We start from the raw sequence: 21,106 nt of genomic DNA on the forward strand, positions 1-21,106 counted from the left end.
TACAGACACATGATTGTATCCTTGGCAACGCTTCATGGCAAAAACACTTGAGTGGATGAGACATGTACCTTTTTACAATAAAGGATAGAATTGAACGCTCTGCGTTCACATTGACAAGTCACATTTTTTTGGTAATGTGGTAACAAACACATAAAGGATTGAATCCGAATTGGGCATCAGACCCTGCAGTGTGAACGTAGCCTCGGTGTCTAAGTAATGTGCAACTATGATACGATGACCTGTGTGGACTGAGAAATGTGCTATTTTAGACAGCGGTGTCATTTAATTGGGACACTAATTATGTCTATGTTGAAAATTGTAGCTGCTGTGTCAGCGACTGACTAACTAAATACACTCGTATGGTTTTCAATTCATTTTAATGTATTTGTTTTGGTGTTAGAATACAGCTGATACGTTTGTACACACCGGGTTGCGTCCAGGCGTCATGTGACATATTAAAAGTGTTTTCTTCGAGAACGTTGATATTTATTAAACAGGTGAGCTTTTATTGTAACCATGTGCTTTAAAAAATGTACGTATTTCAGCTTCTGTATGTTTAGTTTGTCTCCTTGTTGGTGTAAACATTGGCCCCTCCCTTTGGCTTTGTCTTCTTCTCTTGTGAATTCAGTGTTGTTAGGAGCGAAGCCGTTAGTGCAATCATAAGTAAGATAAATGCAACTTATACAGGATATGGTTTTTTTTTTCCTCTTCTTGACGCATTTTTGACTGATGCGACTGCTGCTCCACCAATACTCCACTTGATGCGTTCTTGTATGTTGAATGCGTTTCCTGTATGAATGATATTATTAAAAAAAAGTATTCCCGGCATATTTCCCCATGTGACATGAATTGTACAAGTACTACATGTTTGTCTGTCTCTGGGGGAAATTGCATAAAGGATGTCATTTGAAAAACATAATGATGGTCAAATGCGGAAAATGCAAACAAAATCGGCGTGGAAATTCCAAGAAAATCAGATTTTAAACTTGAAGTGAATACGTGTCATGGCAACGTGATTGTAATGTGGACCCCGTCAGACAAAGCTGCTTTTCAAACGGGCTGCATGGTGGGCCGTCATACCGCCATAAGGTCACGGACCAGCAACACTGTGCATTTTCCTTGTGAATTGTAAGAAATGAAGGTCCATGCTGTTTGTGCCACACCCAAAGTCATGCAACTGTAGTTCACTTTGCTTAGCCTGAAGGCGGAAGTGAATGGGACTTCTTATACCAGTACCCCTTTTGTTTTGCTTCATAATCATTCCTGCACACCTGCTCTAAGCCACATGGCTGCACGCTGTACAGTGCATAATGTGCTTCATGGCCTGTTTTTTCCGGGCCAAGGTGATGCCTGACTCTCAAGGTCGACATGTTTACGCTGACCTCAGATAACAAGGCTGACCTTTCTTGAAAACCTTTTTCCTCTTCTCACCGATAAGACAGTCATCCAAGCAAAGCGTATGACACTCGTGCTTCATGCAGAGACTTGCATGATAACATGATGTGTCCAATATCTCTTCCTTTAAAGGAACGATTTGTGTTGTGCAACGTCTTAGATAACAGGTTGTTTTCCCTAATATCATCTGACAAATACTGCAACAGAAAACATTTCACTCCTATACATTTTTTCCACACTAAAAAGCAATTGAATGTGCAACTAATAAATGACATGAATAATTCATAGCATCACTCCTCGGGAGTGTAAGTCAAAAAAGTGTCACGGCGCCGCTCATAACAACATTAAATTCACAGGAGAAGAAGGCGAAGCCAGAGGGAGGAACCAATGTTTACACCAACAAGGACAAAAACTAAAGCTCCAGAGGATGAAATAAGTCAATTTTTTAAAGTATAAGGATACTAAAATAAGGATAAGGATAAGGATATAAGGATATAAAAACTTGCCTGTTTAGTAAATGTCACAATGTTCTCGAAGACGACACTTTTAATATGTGACATGATGCCTGGACGCATCCCGGTGTGTAGAAACAGACGTATTTTAACACCAAAACATTATTTTTGGATCCACAAATGAATTCAAATACACTTAAAAATATATGTGTGTATTTAGTTAGTCAGTGGCTGACACAGCAGCTACTTTGCCATTTGGGCACTCACTGAAAGCAAAACAAACCACACCGAAAAGTGTTGTAGTATATAGCAGTACATTGTAAAATTATGTTAAACAATGATGATTATATTATGGATTAGTTGTTCATTTTTCTTTGAGTTTTACTACCAAATATACAGTAGTTTCTTGTCCCCAAAGGGGCTATTGGTCATACTTAAATCATGTTTAATGTTTTTTTCTTGGCCCACACCCTACCCACTGTGTTTACAAACAACCAATTTAAAAAAGATAACCCGTATGGCACACGTAATGTAAAATTTGAATTTTTTGAAGAATTAGAAATTGCTTGCTTTGGACTATTTTTCAGAAAGTGAGCCAGAGGACCTGCTGGTGTTTTATGTTTTTCATTTTAAATGTTGACTCATTCCACTGTAAATAAGTCTGGTTTTAAGAGCCACAGTGTCAATATTTGCAGAACATGCAGTCATGTGATTTAATTCCCTGCAGATACAGTTGATGATGTTTATATTTCCTGAACTTTTACGCAGTTTTGGAACCAGTCAGCACTGATATTATGTGAAAGTGCTTCCTTCACCACATTTCTGAATTGTTGCTATTTGCGCTGTACTTTCATTTGTTCCTATTGTTTAGTTTTCTATACAGCATCACCAGGGTTTTGTGCTCTTGTGGGTTTGCCCCTAATGCTGGAGTAGTATTATGTACATTTCCTGTGGTCCCCATGTTTGCTCAAGGAATGATTCATGCATCACTACGACGTTCTGTCCAGTAAATTGTGTTCCTTCCCACTCATTAAGACACCTGCTTATTGCATCACTTGTACTTCCCCCCGTGAAGCGTGATTTCCTCCTCACTATCTGCTGTGCTTTCAGATTTCCAGGCTGTTTGAAGGCTGAGCTTTTGTGATGTCATGTGCCACCACACTGCCTCTTCTGCTCTGCTTTGCCCACTCCCACCTCTCCAGACTACAACCTGATAGAATTTGATGTCTAGAAGGTTTGCAGTGCAGTGAAATATGCTTACGAAAGCTGTGTTGTAATTCAAAGAAAATATGCTTCTCTTGGGAAAAGTGGCCTTTTCTGCCATTTTTGGGTCCGGTTGTGACCTCCGATGAACGTGTGGGAGTCTCTCTCCCCCCAACTCCCCACCCCCAGGCCAGAAAAGTGCCAGTGAAGTGACGTGAAAAAACTGTTTTTTTGCGACAGTCGCGTATCTGAAAAAATGCAGAAAAGGGACCCTTCTCTGACATTTTTGGGTCCTGCCGGGACCCCTGATGAATGGCCCCACCTCCGGGCCAGAAAAGTGCCGTTGAAGCGACATGAAAAAATGAGATTTTGTGACAGCTGCGGATCTGAAAAAGAATTCATTTTGGGATCCTGCAGGGGCCCCCTTGAATGTGTGGGAAGTTTCCTCCACCTCCCAGACCAAAAAAGTGGTGTTGAAGCGACATGAAAAAATGAGTTTTCGTGACATCCGCGGACCTGAAAAAAAAATGCCCAAAACAGACCCTCCGAAAAGTGGCCTTTTCTGCCATTTTTGGGTCCTGCAAGGGGCCGCAATGAATATGTGGGATGTTTCACCCCACCTCGCGGACCAGAAAGGTTCCGGTGAAGCGACGTAAAAAATAAGATTTCACGACAGCCACAGACGGACCCCTCGGGGAAGTGGCCTTTTGTGCCATTTTTGGGTTTTGCAGAGACCCCCGATGAATGTGTAGGAGGTTGCCCCACTTCCCAGGCCAGAAAAGAATGAAAATGACGTGAAAAAAATGTGTTTTCACGACCGCCACGGACCTAAAAAAAAAAGAAGCCAAAAACGGACTCTCGGAAAAGTGGCCTTTTCTGCCATTTGTAGCTCCTGGCGGGACCCCCGATATGAATGTGCGGGAAGTTTCCCTCACCTCCCGGGTCCGAAAAATCAGTTGAAGCGACATGAATAAATAAGATTTTGCGACAGCCGCGGATCGGAACAAAGTGCAGTAAAAGGGCCCCTCGGAAAAGTGTCTTTTGGGTCCTACAAGGGCCCGTGATGAATATGTGGGAGGTTTCCCCCACCTCCCGGACCAAAAAAGTGCTACCGAAGCGACATGAAAAAGTTGATTTTCTCCTCTTACAACTTCTTTCGAAAATCAACACCTCTAAAAAGTGGCATTTTCACTATCCTGTAATCGCCTCATGCATTCATTCACGCTAAAAATGAGTGCTTCTTTATGCCTTTGCGTTGTTAATGCGTACATTTGCTTGCAATCCATAACCTTACATGGAGCTCTCGTGCTAAGATAATCTGCAAATCTAATAAAGTGTTGCACAAGGACTTTCTACGTCAGTGCTCTCAGCCAAATGTTTGCTAAAGTTCAAACCCAATCAGGTCAGATAACAAAAACAACATGTTGGCATCTGCAGCATATGCCTTTTATGATCAGAATAACTGTCTTGTAACTATAATGTGACTTCCAGGATGAGGTTCATCTTTGGCCTGCTCTGCTGGTTGTTTCATCTACGACGGAGAAATGGATATAACACACGTGCACGTAATCTTGCCAATCATGCCAACGGAGGGGAAGTGCGCCCAACTTGAGCACAGATCAGAGCACTCACTTTACGGATGAAGGCCGGGCAAGCCTTGTACGATCGGCGTAGTGTGAGCACTTCCTTAAAGAAAGCATTATTTGGTTACACCCATCCATTAATTTGCCGCTTGTCCTCATTAGGGTTTGGGGGTGAGCTGAAGCCTATCCTGGCTGACTTCCGCTGAAAGGTGGGGTCCACCCTGGTCTGGTCGCCACCAAAACAGAAAACACATATAGACAAACAAACATTCACACTCGCATTCATGCTTGTTGACAGCTGATAGATATACAAGTATACTTTTCTACAAGGGAAGTTCTACAACACTGCAAACTATAAACATAATAATACAAACATATTTTTAAATATACCTTTCTGTCAAGCAGGAGCCTTTCTTAGCTGTATCAAGTGTATTTTTGATGTAGCTCTGTATTTGAACGTGACGTGACGTATTTGAACGTGACGAGTGGCGTTCTAGTATTATCATAGAATGCATATGAAATTCAACATCCTGTTTGTGGTTGGAAAAACAACGTTTAGAAAGGATTATTTCGTGTTTGAGCGAATATTTATTTTCTGAGGAGTCACATTTAGAGGATTTGTGGATTCCATACGTTGCTCACACGTGAAACGTGAACGCCTAAAGTAAATTATTAATGACAAGGCCGTGGATTTTCAATATCAATACAGGCCCCTCCAGATACTCTAAATAAGGACAACCCATTTTTTTCATATAAGGTAATGGGCGGTCCGACCGAGCCAACTACCCCATTTTGATTGGATATTCGGGCTGACATGACTGCGTTTTCCATGGTTGTCCTCGACGCTGATTGGTCCTCAGGCTTGGTCCGATTTAAGATCATTATCTTCATCAGTGGGTGACACCGGGCTCGGGTGAAGGCAGAATCCAAACAAGAACTGTAGATCTTGGCGTGGCACCGCGCTTCCACACGAACTGACACCCACTGGCGGAGGGAAGAATGCTTGAAAACAAGCGAGAGAGGTTAAAAACCTTTCTCAAGAAGATCGACGAAAAGGCCATCGTCAGAATCAAGCACTTCATGAAAGAGAGGTAAGCGGAATGGATGTGGCGACTAGCTTGAACCGCTATCTGCCGGCGAGCATCACCCATCGAGCGGATGGTGACCGTTATCATTTCGTGGATGTCAGCAGTATTTCCGTCATATATCCTCGTCGTGTCATTATGCGTGTCTTTCCAACGCGGGTAAAAATGAGAATTAAGCACATCAAATGTCAAGACTTGCAGTCAAGACTAATTGTTGAGACGGATTCATTTGCTAATGCTAACCAGATAGCCATGCCATGGGTGAAGATGCCATCTGTCTCGGGTTACCCCGACAAAGACTACATGTATTTATGTTTAAAGGGAAAATATCAGTGTGTGACTTGAAGTAACTATGGTGAGTGTATTGCTGTTTTATGGACTACAGAACAGTAGATGTACACTGTTCTTAATTTCCCCTCATGCTGAGCAATCATGACTTCACCCACTTGACTATGTGGGTCATATACGTCCCTCCACATTCAATGCAGCCCATAAAGAAGATTCCAAAGCGACCTCATTCACTCACTGGCGACTTATTTACCTTCGGCTACACAATCAAATGATACAAGATACCTAAAGTACTGTTTTTATGTAGAGGCAGCAGTTGTCTATGCAGGTGTTTTCTGTTAGTTTGACTCCTGTGGGCAACTGACCCTCTTGTCACCCGTGGGACCAGCGAGCCTGTTTTCTGAGAAAGGCCTATTTTTAGCTCCCATGAGTCAGTCACAGGTGGTACTTGATGTTATATAAATGTATCTCACGCTTGTGCTCTTGAGCCTAGACTTTCACTTTCTTCACAAATGAAAGTCATTTTGCCTGTGCGTTAGAGCGCTCCCCATCCTGCGGAGTTAAGATTCTGACCGTGTGACGCAGCATCCGGTCATGACAATTTCATCTCCGCTTTGTTTAGTCTTACATCATTTCTGTATACTTGTACGTACATCTCACTGATGAGGCGGGAATGCAGTGGTTAGTGGTTTAAGTTGCTTGGTGAAAAATGAAACCCTCACATCCGCAGTCCAGATGTTCAGAGTGGTCTGAAAGGCCAGGTTCACACGGGATTTATCAGGCTTGACGACAAAATGATGTTGGGTTTGTAGAGCTTGTGGTAAGTTGGGTGGGGCGGCCATGCAAATGTCATGTTGGCTTCTAAACTCTGTTGCCAAGAAAAAAACTTTTTGCATGTAGCGTTCAACTTCAGTGTCTTAAGCTCGAGAGAAGGTTGGATCAAGAAGGAATGTTGAAGGGCAGCACACAAAGCAGCCGGTCAGAGATAGCTGAAGTCATGTGTTGCCTGCGCCAAGGTATTGCCACTGACCACTCGTTTGCCCTTGGTACCAAGTTTAGACAAAAAGGCCTTACAGGATTCACTGTACCTTGTTTATCACAGTTTATTGGTTCCAGACCCGACTGCGATAAGTGAATTTCCGCAAAGTTGGATTCCATTTTTATAAAGGGAATATTTTGTGGTTATGGCATGGGAAACATTTGAACATTATGAGATCCTTGCAGACAAGGAATAACAACCATATCAGTCACCTTTACGTTTGTATCACCCAATATAGTAGATATAATCAGAGACAATAAGCCATTTAAGACTTGTTAAGACTCATGTGTTGCAGTAAATGTCTTCCGGATGTGTGAACAGGAGGTGACATCACGGGTTCACAGTTGAGTTTTAGTTGGATTACGGCTACAACAGTAGCCCCTGTTGTTGTTGTTGTTGTTGTTGTTATTATTGTGCCTACCGTGAGATAATTTAAACCTGCAATGAAAGCCTGTTGTTCCAGCAACCAGGTCTGGTGCTTGTCTCACCGAATAATCACTGACACCTAGCGATTTTAATGCGGCTTCTTATTTTCTTGAATTTGTATTTTTGTTGATTCAGCCATTTTTGTACGTGACAATACCTAATTTAGGCAAAAAAGTTTGTAAGATTTGCTTCATAATGCATTTTTTTTTTTTTTTTTTTACTAATAGGCAGTGTTCAACCACAAAGTGGCACGATTTATTCATTTGGCTTTCATTTGGCCAAGCTCGCTTGACCAAACGAAAGACGATTTTTCGTCTTTCTCAGACTTTGGCGGCGGGGGGGGGGGGGGCAGCCACACAGCCGTCATCAGTCCCACTCCTTCCTTGTTAGCACAGTTGTTGTTTTTGAGAAATTAATTAATAGATGGTCGCTGTTTCGTGGTAGACTATTGTCTATTATTAGCCAAAACATATTGGGCAGTAATCACACAAATCAATGGAGACATTACCTTACATGACATTACCTTAACCCTGCATGAAGTCAGCCATGGATTGAAAAAAGGTCTCTTTCCATTCCGTGTGGAAGTGGTAAGTTTTTGGCTCCTTAAGTTTAGAAGAAATAAATTTGAGGATAACTGGTTAGCTTGCGCACAGTGGCCTAGTGGTTAGCATGTTGGCCACACAGTCAGGAGATCTGGAAGATCTGGGTTCAAATCTCCGTTGGGCATCTCTGTGTGGGGTTTGTGTGTTTTCCCCATGCGTGCGTGGGTTTTCTCCGGGTCCTCCGGTTTCCTCCCACATTCCAAAAACATGCATGATAGGTTAACTGGCGACTCTAAATTGTCCATAGGTATGAATGTGAGTGTGAATGAATGGTTGTTAGTCTAGTCCAGGTACACCCTGGACTGGTGACCAGTGCAAGGTGTACCCCGCCTCTCGCCCGAAATCAGCTGGGATAGCCTCCAGCATACCAAAGACCCTAGTGAGGATAAGCGGCATAGAAGATGAATGGATGGTTAGTTGGTTAGCGCGCTACATCAAGTCTCTGCAGCACAAGAGTTGCACAATGTGATGTAAACAATGAATAATAGTAGTTTAACGTTACTCTGAAGTAGTCTAGTAGGTGACTATAGGCATGTTGTTTTATTTCTACAGGGTTCTAATAATGTATTTAACTGTATTTAAAAAATCATAGGTTTTCTATGCTCTACCAAAATAAACTATGACATAAAAAACAAAGAAAATATAACTTATTTATTAACATTGAGTCCTATATCGTGGAAATTCATTTATCGTGGTCGGGTCTGGAACCAATTAACGGCTATAAACGAGGAACAACTCTAGGCGGATATCAGCCAATACGCGTTTTTGCTGATATCGGACCGATATCAATATCGGATCGGGACACCCCTAACATTATGCGTATGAACACCAACGATTGTCTTTTCAGTACCCTTTCACAACATATATGTGACATATTAATGAAGGCTTTGGTGAATAATAAATATCCTCTGGACATCGTAACTGTACAGTAAATACAAGCATAGACTGAAAATGTCGTCACTTGTCTCTTTTTGCAGACTACTGGTCAGTTCTGTCTTGTGTAAACAGCAGCATAAGCAAAGGCCAAGACCATTTAAAAGAAAATTTGATTCAGACCAGCCCTATCTTATTGATTTACACTAAGTCAGGAGGGTTTTTCATAGCACCCACTCTGCCTTCCCACCAGAGTGCTTGCAGAGAAGCCACGAAGAAAGAACATCTCTGTCTGCGTCGTCAGTTTGCATAGACGAAGTGATGAGAGAGACTGTGTGCATTGGACCACATGACTCCCTCAAAAACACACAAATTCAGTAACGCGTGCACACTGACGCGCTCTTTTCCACATGACGCACACAAACACACACACACAAACACACAGCTTTTCTGCAGACTGAGGCCTGGCAGGATTCCACTAACTTCATTTTATGTTGCCCTGATGACGAGTCAAGCTCACTTCCTTGCCCCTGCTGTCTGCTCTGTAGAATCTCAAACACGCTTAATCCCTCTGACCCAGAATCATAGTTGAGTTGTCTTTAATTTTCTCAGTTTAGTTCTTTATAAATGGAAGCTAAATGATCACTCTGTTAAACCCAAAAGTGGCTGCTTTATCTTGCTCAGTTGTCTTTGAGAGATGGACTTTTTTCGGGTAATGTATGTTCAAAAGCACATTTTAAACGACACATCAAGTTTTCACAATGACGAAGCATCCGATTTCACAGTTGGCTGCGTGCTGGATATTTTAAAGTGTCCATTGCTGTCCAGAAGATGGCACTCTGACACAATGGGAGGGTCTTCTTTTCTTAGCTGGCATGAAAACCCACTGCACTGTAGAGATGCCTACATCACGGCTGACATGCAGTCGAACTCCTCGGAGCGTTCCACACGTCACCAACTAAAAGCAATAAAGCTATGTCAGCATAGTTTTTTTTTTTGCTGACTATGAATACTATTGTTTTCTAAGCTTCCCTCATCCGCTCACATACACATGATTTGTGGGTCCTGTAGGAAGACTGAGCTTATAATTACCATGTCTATTGTAGTCTCCACATTTGAAACCAGCTAATTAAGGTGCATGTTCTAAGCACTTTTTTAAAGATAAATGTCCCACCACCAGTGGGTCTCTTGCCCTCCCCCACCTCCACAACCATCTACCTCCTACTGCTACGCCCATTTCCACAACAACACAGGCTCAGACCACCATGACGAGACAAAGAATTTGGGCTTGGAACCCAGCTATTCTTTTTTTGTGTGTTAATTGTGTCACCACAGTCTGACATTTTCACTCTCCTTTACAGTGTCTATGCTGACATGAGGCCTTAGGGTGTTGCTGTAAAAAAAAAAAAAAAGACCTTTACTCCCATTGTATTAGTCAGCCAGTGTTCTGGGTCTAGGTGCAAAAGGTCTCTCCAGTCAAGCTTTAAGGTATTGCAGATCAGGAAAGACGTGGAGGGTAGAGTTTTTTGGCATGGAGAGAAGGGAAGGCTTGTTCAACCAGCAGAAGACTGTGGCCCCGTATCACTTTGCTGAAGTTCTGGGAAGGTAAGACTACCAAACCTCCAAGTTTGACTGCTTTACAGCAGGCATGATTCATATTTGTGTAAATGTTGACATGGTTTGCGGTGTGTTTTTAAAACGAGGGCTGACAGCTTGTGTTCAGCCTGTGGTTGTCAATTCAGAGCTTCAAAATGATCTCCCTTTAGTGATCCACAGTCTGCCTGTGAGCACAACAGATCAATTTTCAAGTGGAAAAAGGTGGTTCTCCTCAGAGAAAACTGGAACAAATGCATATAAAAATGCAAAGACTATCAGTAATTTCAATTTGACAAACATACCGCCGTCCTCATGTCACGCTACCCCACGTGTGGACCATCATCGTGCACGGAGACTAAACTGAAGTCAAGAAAATAGTCCAGGTTTAATGCAGTCTTTTTGTAGCGTCATTTGGCTCACAGTACGCCATGTGCTCTATTAAGCACTATTAGTCATAGCAATTTTGTCATTACACAATGGGGCTGAGGTTTAATCTGCTCAGGTGATTTGTCACAGTGCTCAGTCCGGGAAGCTGGTCAAAGGTCAAGGCCTCTGACTTCTGTTGTAAAGGTGTGCAGTAAAACACTAGTTGAACTACACAATATATTCTTGGTATGAAATACTCTTTTTATGGTTTGAGGCACTTTTTAAACAAAGTTTCAGACAACTCTTGCATTTTCAGCATCCGTTTAATAGAAAAATGGTGTCCTATTGGGCATAGTATTTGGAGACTAAAAATTCAAATATTTAAAAATTACTCAAAATTAGTTTTTGACCATTTGACGACTACCTTTCCCAATACAAACATTACACATTAGTCCTTGTAGTTTGATTTTAGTCATTTTTACAGGTCTTTTGACACAAATTCTGTTGACTTAATTGGTTAGTTTTGTGTAAACATAGCCTTGATTGAGTCCCGTCCATTTTCAGTCCAATAATAACTTTAAATGGCACTGTTTTAACCAGCTAATGTTGCATTTTGCAAGACGATCTCCACGTACCCCAGGAAAAACTACAAGAATTGAGACGCTTGTTGCCAGACCCTCTCCGTAATGGGTTAAATTAAAAGTGCTAGAATGGGATGGTAATGAAGTAAGGGGTAAGGCAGTTAATGTTGCCCTGGGTGTTAAGACAAACACCCCCTTTTGACTTTGTTGACCACCTCCCATCTTTACAAACAAATGATAGCCGTTGAATAGTGTCTCTATCTCCTGTTTGTTTGACTTCAAGATGAAATGTACACAATGAGCAGACAGATACTTATAGTCATGACTAGAACTACAACAATTAATTAATAGCGATTAATTGATTATCCAACAGTGATCGACATTTTTGCCTGTTTTCTGATATGTTTGTGGACAAAACCACTAGCTGTTTGTGTGTGGTTCACATTGGTTTGGTCCGTCGGGCTTAACTGATTACTCGATTAATCAAAACAACAAACTTCAGATTAATTATATTAAGCATCATGACAGCATGTTTGCATGAATGTCATTCTGGAGACTCGTATTGCAAATGGAATTCTATTCAAGTGTGTGCTTCTATCATTGGAGGGTTTGTTAGCTGCTGAAACATGTACAATAAACATGCCTACAAGCCAGAACTAGAATTATCCCACCACTCCCAGCATTTACTGACACTGTTAATGCAGTCGGGCATAATGACATGGTAGACCTGCAGCTGAGGCTGCATCGCATGTCTTTCCCTTGCCGTCTGAACTTTGCCCCAGTTGTCTAAGGTCATGCAGCACTTTTAGCATTCAAAGCATATCCACACAGGAGACTCAACTAAGTAATACTGTGGCGTGATGTCATTGTTTTTCATTTAATCGTGCTACACCATTTCATGCAACTGTCTGGAAAACCTTTTTAACATGGTCATATTGTGTTGTTGCTGTTGGCCACTCCTAGATCAGGCCTGATTGGCCGGTTTGAGCAGCACCACATTTTGCATCTATTTTGCTTGACAAATGCATCCTAACCAAAAAATGGTTTCATGTTTGTGTAACATTGTCAGTGGAAGTGTGTTTTAGAACACAGCAATGGCTGTGTGTGTGTGTGCGTGTGTGTGTGTGTGTGTTTGTGTGTGTGTGCGCGCACGCGTGATCTGCTACTTTCTTTCATGCCTGTTTGGCTCCGGGGGAGTGGCTAGGTTTGACGTCACCCTCTTACGGAGTGTCACACCACCACAAGCACAAAGTGGCTTCCTCTTTCAACGCATTCATACAAAAAGATAGCAGCAGGAGGAGCATGCTTTAACCTGAAATTGAAGAATTAAGTGGACTGCACATTTAGTTTAGGTTTTTCCTCTTTGTAGTGATGGCATAAAACCTGATTTTTATTTATTTTTTTTTTAGTCAGGCTTTTTTTTTTAATTTAAAAAAGGAAATGCCAACTGTCAGTAGGTATATGAGTTTCCGTTCATCAAAAAGATTTAAATTTTCCAGGTAGGTGGTTGTTGTTTTTTTCCCCCTCTCTCGTCCGGATTAGTGTGTCTGTTTTTTGTGTGTATTGTTGTAACCTCAGTCCTGTTAAGCATTAGCATCTTGACGAGTGCTACGTGTCAGTCAGTTGTCATAATTGCTTTTGTCGAGGCTATCTCTATTGTTCCATTTCAGCTGTGGTTAGTGAGTTAAACCAAGGCCCCACACATTAAAGTGCATCTGCTGTGTAAAGGCAGAGTTCCGGTGCAATGCATCGCTATAAAACCTTGATTTGGGGAGCAGTAGCCATTGGCCAGCCATCATAAAGCTAAGCATGTTAGTCTGCCACGTACATTCAGTTATCAGTCTTCAGCTAAATCAGGTGGAGGACACTGTGAAATGTGATTTGAAGTCACTAAGGCAGGGCTGTCCAAACCTTTTTCTGAAAAATGAAAGGATGCAAGGGCCATTTGGATATTTTGTAAAGCAACACATGTAGATATGCTAAGAAGTTATGTACATGTGAAGAAACTGCACGTCAGCTTGGTGATATCGGTGAAAAAGTGTATTATTAGTATGAACTTCAGTCTTTGCTTTGATTTCAACTTTCTTCTTAAACAAGCTTTGTACATTTTCTTCTCGTAATATTACGACTTTATTCCCAGAATATTTTTACTTTACTCCCATAATATAACTTTTTCCGCAGCTTAATTTTCTGCAAATTACAACTTTATTTTTATTGTTTCTCATAATACTACGACTTAAAAAAAATAATAAAAAAATAATTTTTCTTTAATATTTCAACTGTAGTTTGTTCTTGGAAAATTGTGACTTTTTTGTTGTTAGAATATGAATCTTTTTTTATTATTATTTTAATATTAAAAGAAACAGTGTCGATTATTATAACATTTAATATAGACTTTTTAATTCTCATTAAATTACAGCTGTTTGTTAAATTTCTACTCTTTATTTCCAGCTACCGGTATTTCAACTTTCTTCTTGTAAATTTCCTTCCCGTAATTATGACTTAATAATACCCATAATAATTGGACTTAGTAACCGTAACATAACTTTTTTCCGCAACCTAATTTTCCAAAAATTACAACTTAGTTTGTTTTTTTTTCCTAATATTATGCAAAACAATCTAATATTTAACTTTATGCTTCTAAAATGATGTTGTTTTTCTTCATAATATTACGTTATTCTCGTAAAATGTTCTCTTTAGATTGCAACTTTTTTCTCAAATTTTAGACTTTTATTCTTGTAAAATTTTCCCTCTTTTGCGTTTCTTTTTTTATGGGGGGTTTGCATGTTAAATAATGTTTTTAGAATGCGCTTGGGACACCCCTGCTGTTTTGAGCTATCAGGTCTATCAGGTGTTTTGATCTCTGGTGAATGCGAGAAGGGGGTCTAATTACAGGTTTTTAGAAGCCCAAGTGAAGCCTGTTGTCCAACTTCCTCACGTGTGCAGTACTCTTATTTCCTAGTTGTGAATGAATTGTATGTAATGTCACAATCCCAGTTCACACAGCTTGTTGCCATAGATGGAACTTTTTTTTTTTTTTTTTTTAACACCTCACATTTCTCAATGAACCGGACACTCACTTGATGTGGTAACAGAATGACGCCTCGTAATGGTGTCAGATTAATGGTTGAGACTGCTAGAAATGCTCACACTCTGTAACTCAGTGTTTTTGTGTTACTGATCACCAAACACGTGCAGTGCATGTGATTTCTGTGAAGCAAAGTCCTAAATTCTTCTTCTTTACGATGTCCAGCAGCTACCCAGTAGAGAGCGGTGGTGGTGGAGTGCCAGCCAAGTTGAAGAGAAGCAGGAGCACCTTGAGCAAAGATGGTGTCATGAAGGTGGAGGCCAGGAAAACGTTGAGCTTGGAGGCTGCACAGCTGGAGATCCTGGAGCAGCATAAGACCCTCACCAGACCGTTATCAAGGTTAGGACCTACATTATAAAAATAATGATAACTATGAAAAGCTAGACGGGGTTAAATATGAACACAGTGATGTGCTTTTTCAGTCACGTTGCACTTGTGTCACAAGACTTGAGAAGCTGAGCCACATCGTGATGCACATGACTACATGGCTCTGACATTCCTCTCACATGATTTTAATGTGTGTGTGCGTGTGTTTGGTGGCTTCGCGATATTAAGTGTACACAGTTGCCCACACCATCATGTGACCAACATGGCACGTCAAGCATGTCAAACAGTCCACGCGGTCTTTAGTGTTACTGACCACATCTTGTCTGCTCCCATGCGGGGTTGAATGTTTAAATAAGTCTGAGTTGTGTAATGTCATGTTGACATTGTTAGCATACACTATAATTTGCACCCTGCTTTGATTGCATTTGTTTGAGAAATAGAATGATTTACACATAATTTGCTAGCTGCAATTTGAATTCATTGTTGGGCCGTGCATCGTCGCACAGTCACACAAAATATCCAAAACCTTCTTCTCATGCCAGTTCTGTGTGTGTGTGTGTGTGTGTGTGTGTGTGTGTGTGTGTGTATGTGCAGGTCGCAGACGTTTGACGTTGACTGCAGAAGCTTTGAAAGGACTGAAGGCAGCGGCACACAAAGTGTAAGTCCACCTTAGGTTTTGAAGTGAAGCGTGTACTTGTTCGGAGGAGTTATTCATTTCCCTTGTTGGGAGGCATGTGCAAACACAGCAGGCGCACTCGGAATGCAGCACAAACCCAGCAGTCTGAGACCATGGCAGGGTGGCCTGATGTGTGATCACCTAAAAACTGTTTTAAATAAAAAGCGAACACTAATAAGAATGAAGGCACATAAATAAGCCATGCTTTCCAACCCAAATGCCACAGCCCCGGTGTGGAGGCGCAGCAGAGATTTTATTTTCATTGAGTTTTTTTCATCTGTTTTTGTTTTAATTTATTATGTTTCATTTATTTAAAAGAATTCCAATTAATTCCATTGTTAAATACTCTTGAGAAATTAAAGTTGCTTTTGATACGATGTTGTCATTATTTGACATAATTAATGAAAAAATGGTCCCACAAAAATGTTGTCAATAATATCGATTATCGACAATAATTTGTAGGACAATTATCGTCCAGCAAAATTTGCTAGCGTGACAGGCTCCACTGTCGCATTCATTCATGGATGTATACCTGTAACTGGGTCCTTTGATGGTGGTAACGTCAAAGTCGGGTAGAAAACAGTCGTGCTATCACCTTGTTAGTAATGTCCTTTGGGTTACGTGCCTTTTCACCCAAAACTTATTTTTGACTTGTCTTTCTCTCTTGTAGAGTTTCATAAAGCACAATGCAACATTCCACAAGTTGTTTCCAGGCATTCCAGAAAGTGAAGACTTGATACATGGTGGGTGGGACAAAAATATTGAAATACACAATAGAAACGATGATTTCATGAATGACTGTATCAGAGTGAATGAAATGTTCATGTATGCCTCTTCTTTTCCCAGCATACATCTGTGCCCTGCAGAAGGAAGTGCCCTACCATGGTCGACTGTACATCACTGACAGCCATGCCTGTTTCCACTCCTCGGTTCTGCTCAAAGACACTAAGGTAGGGTGGCATCTGGGCTGCAGTGTGGTTTCTTCTATATCTTGTTTTAATTCTGTTTTATCTGGTCTGTTGCAGGTGGTCATCCCTGTTTCCTGCATCCACATTGTCAAGAAGCAGAACACTGCTTTACTAGTACCAAATGCCTTGTCAGTCCGAACCACGGAGGGAGAAAAGGTGAGTTTCTCCCCTGTCTTTAATCAAAACAATACATTTACAGCCCATTTCTACACAATGAACATTTCATTATGGCTCAGCTACACAGGAATCCCTCGTTTATCATGGTTAATTGGTGATAAGTTGTATTTTTCATTATAAATGGAATATTTTTGTAATTACAGCATAGAAAACCTGTTTGCGACCCTCTAAATATGTTTTTTTAGCATTATTAGAGCCCTCTAGAAATGAAATAACACCCCTGTTCTCACCTTTACACTCGTGTTACCCAATATAGTAGACACAATAACAGAAAAGAGGACTGCTCAGAGTTGAGTTTCTTAGCTTGGCATGCGTTAATCAGACCTGCAATAGAAGCTTGTTGTTTCAACTCTGGTGCTTGTGTGTCTCACTGAACATTGCCTTAGCATGACAGTGACCAGTGCAGAATGGTGCATATCATCACATTTTTGAATGTATCTTCTGAGTGCCGTAATTTGTATTTTAGCCACTTTTATGCTTGAAAATTGTTATTTTAGGCAAAATACATAATATAATAAATATACCATATCTGCCTAATAATAAGCCATATTCAACCACGAAACAGCGTGATTTATTCATATATTTTTGAAAATCGTGATAGAGTGAAGCTAAGCGCGAAGTGGCGAGGGATTACTGTAGTACTGTTACTGTTTTATCATCTGGGCAAGTAGCTGATCTTCTCTCTGTTCTGTTCATCGGCGCTGTGCAGTTCCTGTTTGTCTCGCTGCGGAACCGAGAAGCGTGTTATCAGCTGCTGCGCTCTGTGTGTCCTCAACTTGAGGTGAGTGTCCCAGGAGAAACACACACACACACATATTCTCAAGTCTGCTGAAACTGTACATGACTGTATGAGATTGTAAGATGATGATTTGACATTATGCAGTCAGACTGCCAATTATGTTTAGCACTGAGATGTTAATGGGTATTTCATTGACAGGATCGCAGCACAAACAGCAGCCCGGTCGTCTCCTCTGGAGAGCACAGCTTCAACAAGAGCAAACTTGTGGTAAGTGAGATGCTGTGATGTCAGCGTTCTTCGGCTGATTGATGTGGTTCCCACAGTGGTTAATGTTGCATCTTCCATGCCACCTGCGTTTTCATGGAATTCAGTTATTGTTTGTGTCCCGTCATGACAGAACTCTAGCCAGTCCAGTCTGGATGGCAGCTTTGACCAGTTAGATGGCTCCGACTCGCCGTCATTACAGGACAAACCCCTGGACAGCACGCACAAAGGTGAGCGTTTGCATGAAATGAATGATTTGAAAATGTCACATGCAGCGAACGCAGATCAGTGCGATTGTCGCAATGTTTTGTCGTCTGCAAAGATTATCCACGTGACGCAGTGACCTTGACTAATAGATAATCAAGGACTTTACAGTACATGTTTTGTTCATCCCTGCATGACATGCAGGAGTCCAGTGTCTAAAAGCAGTGCGACATTAATGTCTCTCTTTCACGCTCTACAGAGGCAGTGCCTAATGGAAAAGGATCCACTTTCAGCAGCCTGAACGAGCAGCAGAATGATTGCTCGTCTTCAGAGGAGGATCTGTCCTTATCAGGTATTAAAACACAAAGGTGCTTGTGCAAGATGTGCGGCCACGTGCCAAATTATTAAGTCATTCAATCCCAGCCGTTTTTTCAAAAGACAACCCCTTCAGTACCGGCCATGTTAGACGATTTTGACTGATCTCTCGAGGCACACAGAAAATTGTGTCCTATTGCTATATAAACATGGAACATACCAAGAGAAAGATTAGACTCTTTCATCAGGAAAAAAAGTTCTTTTCCGTTTTTTAGGAATCAGCAATAGAACATAGGTAAGTTGTTGGGATCAGGCGTTCGTGATTATAAAAACGTATGAATAAACCTGCGATGAGTTGCGATGCTGAGTGTTTCTCAGGTTGTGTCTGATTGACTGCTCATACATAAGTGACGCCTAAATGCTAAATTTAGATGCCGTCATGACATGGATGTTAATGCCTTTCTCACATGCTGTCCTCGCTCTCCCAGTTTCAGCTGGCTCGTGGGTTTGGAATGTGACAGAGAAGGCCAAGTCCGTGCTGGTTCAGAGAGAAGCCAGCACCCTCAACACCCTTCTCTTCATCTACTTGATACTGTAAGTAGCTTTGTTTTATGATACGCTAAGTCAAAATCACACTCCTCATGCAAAACAAACCTGTCCTGTTAGTTAAAGATGACATAATAGTCACCATGAAGCACATCCGACAGTTCGTTTTGCCTTTTTGACAGTGTTTCTGCTCTTCAGGGTTAGTCTGCTGCTACTGTCCTCGGGCTACATCGGGTGGCGTATTGTGGCCCTGGAGGAACAGCTGACATCACTTGGTGCACTGCCTGAGTTCACCCTGCAGAGCGGGTAAGTCTGGTGTAATGCCAAGCAACTGCTTTTTACTTCAGGTCCATGCACTCTTTCATTGGGACGCAACACACGAAACCAAACAGATTTTTAGTATTTATGATGCTTTTCCTTTCACTGGTGATGTGCGGTGATGTTCGTGAACTCCTTTTGGAGTTTTTGATTTTAATAAAGGTTGCTAATCAACAGCATAACAAGAAAAAGAAGAGAATAATTCACCTTAGTTAAAAAAATATATATATATATATTCTAATTGTTTTCAAATGCTTCTTCGTCCCATTTACAGTATAAATGTTTTTAATCTTGCATATTTTTTGACTAACAATAAGCCATAGGGATTTATTTACTGTATATATTGTGAAAAACAGAGTGAAGCCGCGAAATTCAAAGCATGATCTGGCGAGGGTCGACTGTCCATGTCGCCTATCCTTCTTCAGGAAAATCTCTGATACTCTGATACTTTGTTGTAAAAGTCTTAACTATTGATACACTTAGTCTGCATGCAATGCAGGCTTTTTATTATTTTGACGTTCTTATTAAGGGTGTGGACCTTGCCGCCTTTGCTGACTTTCCCTGCCCCACACTCACGTGTGTCTTCTTCATTAGGTACCGCCAAGACACATAACACTCAGCGACGAAAGGAGAGAGCGGCTGACTCGTGATTCGGAGGATCACCGCCAGCGGACGACATTTCACGTGCTCAGAGCGTGCAGCCGAGGCGCTGTCACGTTGAGAGAGAGAGAGAGAGAGAGAGAGAGAGAAAAAAAAAGTGGCCAACCTGTGCAATTTCAGAGACAACTTTTCAACTTGAAGGGCTAACCTCGCTCCCGTCCCGTCGCAGTCATTAAAAGGAGGAGACGCCACCGCTTAGTCACACGGAGCCAAGCCAAAGCGCATCCACACCCTGCCTGGTTGCAGCGTGTCTTGCTGTGTGAACCTCTCGGAGGACATGTGACCCGACTGTTCTTCAAGCCGTGTTACCCTCCTCTCCCTCAGCATGGTGTCTGAACAGGGCTGCACCTATCTGCATCAGCACTAGCCAAAGACGTGCACGTCTCTCTGCATGGCGTTCACCCTGCACTCTCTTCAGCAGTCATAACATGTCTGTCTCTGTCCTCTTGGAATCCCTTTTGAATGTCTTATCTGAGGCTGTGGGCTGAATTGATGATGAAGATAATGACGATCAGCCCACAAAGGCTTCTCCTGATGGTCTCCTCACTCTCTCCCATTATCGCTCCGTCATAGTTTAATGATCAATGCTCAGAGGTCGTCCTGCATCATCAATGCACACGTAATGTGTTGTCAGGAGAAGAGATGGCCACAGTGTGTGGCTGTCGTCCGTGTTGTCACTCTTTCAGGTTCTTTTGAAAGGAGCACCAATGATGCATTGCTGATGTTCATGTATGTGTCTGCAGTCTGGACACTCGACTGACTCCTCCATCCCGAGCGCACTTGCTGATCAGGTCCAAGTTTCAACATCAAGAAATAGTCCCGCAAAATTTCAATATGCAACAAATTAGTGTTATGCATGGCAAAAGTGTCTTTTTTTTATGTGTGCGAGCGCTGTTTTTAAAATGGAGCAAGAAATGTGTTAGGAAGGAAACAAAACAAAAAAAGAAGAAAGCGAGTGCACTTTACCAAATGTGTTGTGCCTGTCCCAATCCAAGACGCCATGTTTGGATTGAGTAGAAATGGCAACAAGTTGTCGTATAAGGTGTTTGTGTGACGGTGCTAAGACCTTTATCCTTAGTTTCAATGTGTTTTCACTCAGGGCTGGCGGGCACGACCGCGCCAGGTGGATATTCCTGTGTCATTTCAAAGTCTAGTGCTCGGTGGTGGGCTTCACATCTTGGCTTGGGTGCATCTCAACAGTCCCTTTTGAGAGAGATCACCTCAGTACTTCATTAATTGACTTGACTTGATTGAATTCCCCTCTTCATCTGCCTGATGATGCATAGCCACATCATAACTCACAATCTTGTGGTGGAAAGCGCTCCTTTCCCAGCA

At 41.7% G+C, this 21,106-nt stretch overlaps 1 protein-coding gene across 4 annotated transcripts; it reads left to right on the forward strand.

Annotated features, from left to right (window-relative positions):
* Positions 1-5,505: 5,505 nt before the first annotated feature.
* Positions 5,506-19,854, forward strand: si:zfos-943e10.1 (GRAM domain-containing protein 2B). Of its 4 annotated transcripts, none has more exons than XM_054790860.1 (13): positions 5,506-5,724; positions 14,743-14,916; positions 15,499-15,562; positions 16,251-16,323; positions 16,427-16,530; positions 16,606-16,704; positions 17,435-17,506; positions 17,663-17,731; positions 17,862-17,958; positions 18,192-18,284; positions 18,736-18,841; positions 18,992-19,099; positions 19,706-19,854. In XM_054790860.1, exons 1-13 carry the CDS (start codon positions 5,633-5,635, stop codon positions 19,722-19,724), a joined length of 1,170 nt encoding a protein of 389 aa, XP_054646835.1. In that variant the 5' UTR covers positions 5,506-5,632; the 3' UTR covers positions 19,725-19,854. The 4 variants fall into 4 exon arrangements, with proteins under 4 accessions (XP_054646835.1, XP_054646836.1, XP_054646838.1 ...); XM_054790861.1 differs by having other exon boundaries at positions 14,746-14,916; XM_054790863.1 differs by lacking the exon at positions 5,506-5,724 and adding an exon at positions 12,490-12,988 and having other exon boundaries at positions 14,746-14,916.
* The last annotated feature ends 1,252 nt before the right edge of the window (positions 19,855-21,106 follow it).

This window comes from Dunckerocampus dactyliophorus, chromosome 10, assembly GCF_027744805.1.
Source record: "Dunckerocampus dactyliophorus isolate RoL2022-P2 chromosome 10, RoL_Ddac_1.1, whole genome shotgun sequence".
In the NCBI taxonomy this organism is placed as follows: Eukaryota; Metazoa; Chordata; class Actinopteri; order Syngnathiformes; family Syngnathidae; genus Dunckerocampus; species Dunckerocampus dactyliophorus.